This window comes from Rhea americana, unplaced genomic scaffold (genome assembly GCF_003343005.1).
Source record: "Rhea americana isolate MKP2758 unplaced genomic scaffold, rheAme1 scaffold_90, whole genome shotgun sequence".
Lineage (NCBI taxonomy): Eukaryota > Metazoa > Chordata > Aves > Rheiformes > Rheidae > Rhea > Rhea americana.
Genome location: NW_028187089.1, coordinates 2,475,791 through 2,481,151, shown reverse-complemented (window position 1 = coordinate 2,481,151; position 5,361 = coordinate 2,475,791). Strand labels below are relative to the sequence as shown.

General features: G+C 51.5%; 1 protein-coding gene across 1 annotated transcript in view; it reads right to left on the bottom strand.

Annotated features, from left to right (window-relative positions):
* The window catches only part of FAAH2 (fatty acid amide hydrolase 2), a 15,031-nt gene that overhangs the window by 3,950 nt on the left and 5,720 nt on the right, over positions 1-5,361 (bottom strand). Inside the window, exons 4-10 of the mRNA XM_085324298.1 lie at positions 5,239-5,321; positions 4,714-4,847; positions 4,157-4,366; positions 3,608-3,727; positions 2,822-2,957; positions 1,470-1,587; positions 453-572 (exon numbers count right to left, since the gene is read on the bottom strand). Of these exons, the coding sequence (XP_085180424.1) occupies positions 453-572; positions 1,470-1,587; positions 2,822-2,957; positions 3,608-3,727; positions 4,157-4,366; positions 4,714-4,847; positions 5,239-5,321 (921 nt within the window). The remainder of the gene's footprint in view (positions 1-452; positions 573-1,469; positions 1,588-2,821; positions 2,958-3,607; positions 3,728-4,156; positions 4,367-4,713; positions 4,848-5,238; positions 5,322-5,361) is intronic.

Sequence of the window (5,361 nt, the reverse complement as noted above, 5' to 3'; positions counted from 1 at the left end):
CGTCTGCTCCACACAGGCCTGCTGGTAAAATGCTGCTAATCCACTGTTTCAGTCCTGGGCTCCTAATCCATATTAATTCCAACCTGCAACATGGCCCTGGTCTGAGACACACAGCACAGAGGTAAAAGAATGAGGCACAAAGCTGCCTGCTCAACCGACTTGATATCAACTTCAGGAGAAAAAAAAAAAAAAAAAAAAAAAAAAAAAAGCCAACATGCTAAAATTCTCTGTCCCTCCCTAAAACGTCTCGCTCCTCTGCCAGGAGCCACTTACCAAGGGAGGAGAATGTGTAGCTTTGGAAATGGATGGAAGGAGGACAGCAGGGACAAAAGGAGCACAGAAGGCCTTCAGGCAGGTGTGGAAAGTCTACACCTCTCCATGTCTGGCCCCCAAAGAGCTGCCTCTTCTCTGCTACAAGACAGTTTGTGGCTTGGCCCAGCTTTCTTACACACCTGCCCATCRCTGTCCTTGGAAGACATCATGGCTGACCAGATCTGGAAAGAATACTTCATTTTGTGGAYTGCCACACGCTGAACTTGGATCCCCAGCTCACCTTCAAGGTGCTCCACCACCTAATGAAAACAGTGGAAAAGGTTTACTCCTAAGAGGATGTGACATTCTGTAATGAGCGTAYGCAAATCAGAGACAGGAAAGGCCTGCAGGCTAGCGTCTGCAGACGAGGCTTCCTTTGCTACTATGCAGCAGATATTGCACATCCTACCAGCTCCTCTCTACATTTAGCAGCTGAAACATCTTCCATTTGATAACAATGAGCTGTGATCTTTGAGGTTCCCAGAAGTCCACCATGCAACCCTCAGCTAARCTGAATTTGGATGCTCCAGAACAGCATCGAGAACAGCACAGAAGATAAAGTTTCTTAACGGTGTCACTTACAGGCCAGCGCAGTAAAACACACTAGCATGCAGCCACTGTGCTACCAAACACAGTACCTGAGGTCAGGGCTCAAGCCCAATAGATCTCTTCCTCTRCATGACTAAAACCCAGGCAGCAGTCTTGGGTGGGCTGCTAACATGCAGCACAACCTCGGAAGGTCACCATAATATAAAGAAGACAAGTTAAAAAAGCAAAAATGCAGCTATTGCAATGRAAACTGTGCCAAAAAACTTCGGATGCTCCTCTAACATGACTGACATATGACTACTGCCAGCAAGGGCAATTGCAACTGCTCACAAGATTTTCACTTCACTTCTGCTGATACACAGAAACAAGAAAAAGATCTTTCCACATTTTTCCACTGCTAGAACATAAACAGGACTCAAGGTCACCTACACAGCATCAGAGCCAGCAGCTCTCCAGCCCACCACCATGTACAGGAGCCAGCCACAGCAACACACAGAGCAGGTCACTTTGTCCTCAAGTGACTCCTAAAACCTTGGGGGAACAGTTTGATTTCTATGCTCATCCCATGACAGSCAACTGTTTAAATAACCTGTTCCATTCCTTCATACCTTCTTYTGCATCTGCAAGATCTCCTTGTCCACAGGTGACACAAAAATGGACCCACCATCATGATCCATGCAGTGAAATTTTATTTTCTCCAGTGACACCTTTTCATCCAGTTTCAGTCTGTGAAAGGAACAACACTGCTTACGAATCTGTTTCTTGCTCTTCCCTGGCTGCCAGAGCTGCTCACACAATTGTTAATGTGAGATATGTCCCCTAAGGTCAATCACGGTAGAAAGGAGTTAGAAAGGGCAGTCTAAGAAGACAYAGACATCTCAGTGCCACCCACAACCCACCCACCTGCTTGCCTGATCAGTCCTAGGCCCCAGTAGTTCTGCATATTTATTGCTGTTGTCATAACTGTTAGAAAAAAAATCCAGGTCTCTCAATATGCACCTTGTAATTACAGATCTTGGCCATGGCCAGGGCTAGGAACGCGGTTCAGCGCCATGCCACAGGAGAAGTGAAAGTAACGGAGAAAGCAGCYGCGTGCAGTGCAACAAGCCAGCATGGAGGCCACAGCGAGGAGCAGGATCTGCCTAATCTGCCCATCTCTGCTTTGCTCCTTACCGACACGTACACAAGCCACGCTGTGGTACAAGGTCTACGCTGCAGCACTGGCAGGCTACCTCGCTCCTCTTCATCTCCTGGCCAGCCTGTTGGTGAACAGCAAGCCCACACGTGCCAAGGTGAGAGCTGTGCTGGGCTCTGCAAGGGCTGATGCTGTCTAAACCAAGGTAGGAGGACCAGCAGGCAAGGAGCAATGACTGGTCAGACAGGGAGAGTGACCCTTGCATCACTGAAATAGTAACGCTCCCCTGGATTTTACAGGGGCAGAGGAAAGGCAGATTTCCGAATGTGGGTCTTGTGATAAGGGAGAGGGGCATCAAACCAGGCATTTTACTTCTCAGGTGCATGAAGCTACTAAATAACCATAGATCACAGCGGAGGATGAAAAAATTAAGTTGTTCAGCAATAGGAAAGATCATGCCTAAAATTCAAAAGAAAGTCCAGTCCCAAGAGGAAAGGGACATGTTGACATCCAACTGAAGGATAAACTGGGCTATACTCCTTTCCTTAAGCCTTACTTGCAAGCCAGGCACAGCTGGCCAAGACAGCCTGCTCCCATAAGCTACTTAAACACCAGACATACCAGTAGTGGGAAGCAAAGCTGCATGCCCTGCCTGCAAGGGTCCCACTGAGGCTGGAAGTGGGCAGAATAAATCAACAAGCAAYTTGGGCTGAACAGACCCAATTTGTTAGACAAGCTATCATGCCCAAAAGAGAACRAATAAAAACGACCTGCTGCAATGGCCAGAACGTAACTGAGACCAATGAAAGTGTAAGAGCAACCTACTTTCTGACTCCAGGCCCAGCCATGACCCTCAACATAGGCTCCAAGTCTTCTGCGTAACGGCACATGGGCCCCGTGCACAAAAAGGTGGTCCGCACCCCCTTAGCATTTGGGAACTGGCCGTCGTTGGGTACCACCCCTGCAAGCAGAGAGGTACACAGGTTAGCTATTGCAAGGTGAGCTGAGTCTCCCCAAACACCATCTCAGGCCAGAGCAAGCCTTGCAAGGACACAGCCTTCCAGCACACAGGGAGGCTATCACTTAGGGAACTGCATGCAATGGCACCACTCACAAGCTGGTGGTAACATGCATAACGTGAAAAGGACCTAGTTGGCACAGGTAAGAACCCCGCCTCTTTCACTGCGCAAAGTCACCAGAATCCAATAACAGCCCTCAACCAGGCTTGAAAGAGTGTCTTATGTCAATCCTCAGAGAGTTACCTCTTGCCAAGAAAACACCCAAGCAACAGATACTGACCTTGGGAAAAAATCCCACACTCAGAGTGCAATACCATGTGCAACACACCTCCCACCTCCCATGCATTTGACACTCTGCCATAAATTACCTTCCCATTGCTGAGGCCAAGCTGTGCTCATGCAGTGGACTTGTCCCATACAAGAATTTGCCTGTTCAGTTACAGCACTCCCACAATGTCAAGAATTGTGATGCAAACTAAGGAGCATTCTGAACATGTTCCTTACACAGCCCTCCCCACACGTTTCACCTCAACAAACTTCTGCCGAGAGAAGATGTACAGTTCCCCACCCCAACCCTCCATGCCTGTTTTACCTGCAGTGGGTTTATGGCCAAAGACTCCATTGAAGAAGGCGGGCATCCTGATGCTGCCACCGATATCAGAGCCCACACCTATCACCGAGCCAGCTGCTGCCAGGACACAGCCCTCCCCACCTGCACAGGAGAAAAGAAAGCAAAAGCCCACAGGCTTGTAGCACAGAACATCCAACAACACAGGAACATCTCACTGCAAAAACTTCTCTTTCCACACAGATGGGATGGGAACTAACCCGGCTTTATATTCAGGGGGCTGCTGGGCAACTAATGCCAGAGTGATTTTCCCTGTGTAAGTGCCAAACCAGTGCTGCTATTCGTATCTATAGGAAGACGGAGTGATCCAAAGCAATGCCAGCTATAACATTCGGAAGATACCAGTTGGCTGGACCTCTGCATYATCTACTGTATTGCACAGGAAGCAAGTACGCAAGCTCCGCAGGGCCCCAACGACATGCAGCATGCAGAGGAGTTGGAAACAGTGTTCACTTTGCTTGCTGCATTCATCTGCTCCCTGCAGAGGGTCACRCTAAAGGCAAGGAGGCTCACCTGAGCTGCCGCCCACAATCCGCTGCAGGTCGTAAGGGTTGTTTGTCCGGCCATAGACCCTGTTGCTGGATTCATACCACATGCACAGCTCGCTGCAGTTGGTCACACCCAGGGGGATTGCACCCGCCTGCTTCAGTCGTGACACCACCACGGCATCCGATGTGGCAATCACGTTGCGGCGGCTAACCAGGCCAGATGTGTTGGGCATCCCTGCGGTGCCAGGATTGACAGAGAGAGGAGTCAATGCCAGCTCCCCAGAGATCGCTCTCAGGGCAGTGGGCAAACTTGTCTGCAAGGCTGGCTAACAGGGTCCACTTCTCCAGCACCCACAGGAGCTCCAAGGACTACTACCTCCTCCTCTAAGGTMCTGCAACACACCCGGAGCGTTTGAGTGTTAAAAATGAAAACAGACACTATGTGTCTGGGTGAAAGGGGACATAAACTGGCAAAAGGGAAGCTATTTCCCATSAAGCAGGCCTCACACTTCCCTGTCACCCTGAGAAGAGCTGGAGCAAGTCATGATCCAAAAAGCTAGAGAGGAGCAAGGGCAAACCCACCTTGCAGAGAAAAGGCCTCCTTGACAGTGATGGGAACCCCCAGGAAAGGAAACTTCTCCTCTAGAGTTTCATCAGCAGGGCCCTCCGAAAGCAGCTCATCCACCTGCCGGGCTTCCTCCAGGGCCTCCTCAAACCTGTGAGGAAACAGCAGAAGGGGCAGCCCTGGTGCCTCTCTCCAGCCTCAACCGCACCAGGAAGGACTGGAGGTCTCCGCAGGGYGGGGGAACGGAGCTGGCACGTGAGCCTGGCATGAGGAGCACCCGAGGGGGTCACAGAAGTGCAACCACACTGCAGCAGGGAGAGGAACGCGCTCGCAGCYGATAACTGAACTTGGCGACGCAGCGCTCAGGCAGTTCCACGGGGATCCAGGTCCTGCTAAGCGCACCCCAGCCGTGCGAAAGGCTRGGCCAGGGAGGGGAGAGGAGCCTTCCCCGGCTCCCAGCACGCGCCACAGCCGCTGCCACGCTACGGCCAGGGCCCTGGCACACCGGCAGGCGCCCCGGGACACCGCGCCCCCCCACTCACCTGTCCTTAACGACGGCGTTGGTGAGCGGGTTGACCTCTCTGATCCGCTCGATGTAAGCCTCCACCACCTCCACGCACTTCACCTGCAAGGGGCCGAAGGGAGGCGAGGTGAGCGCCGCGCCG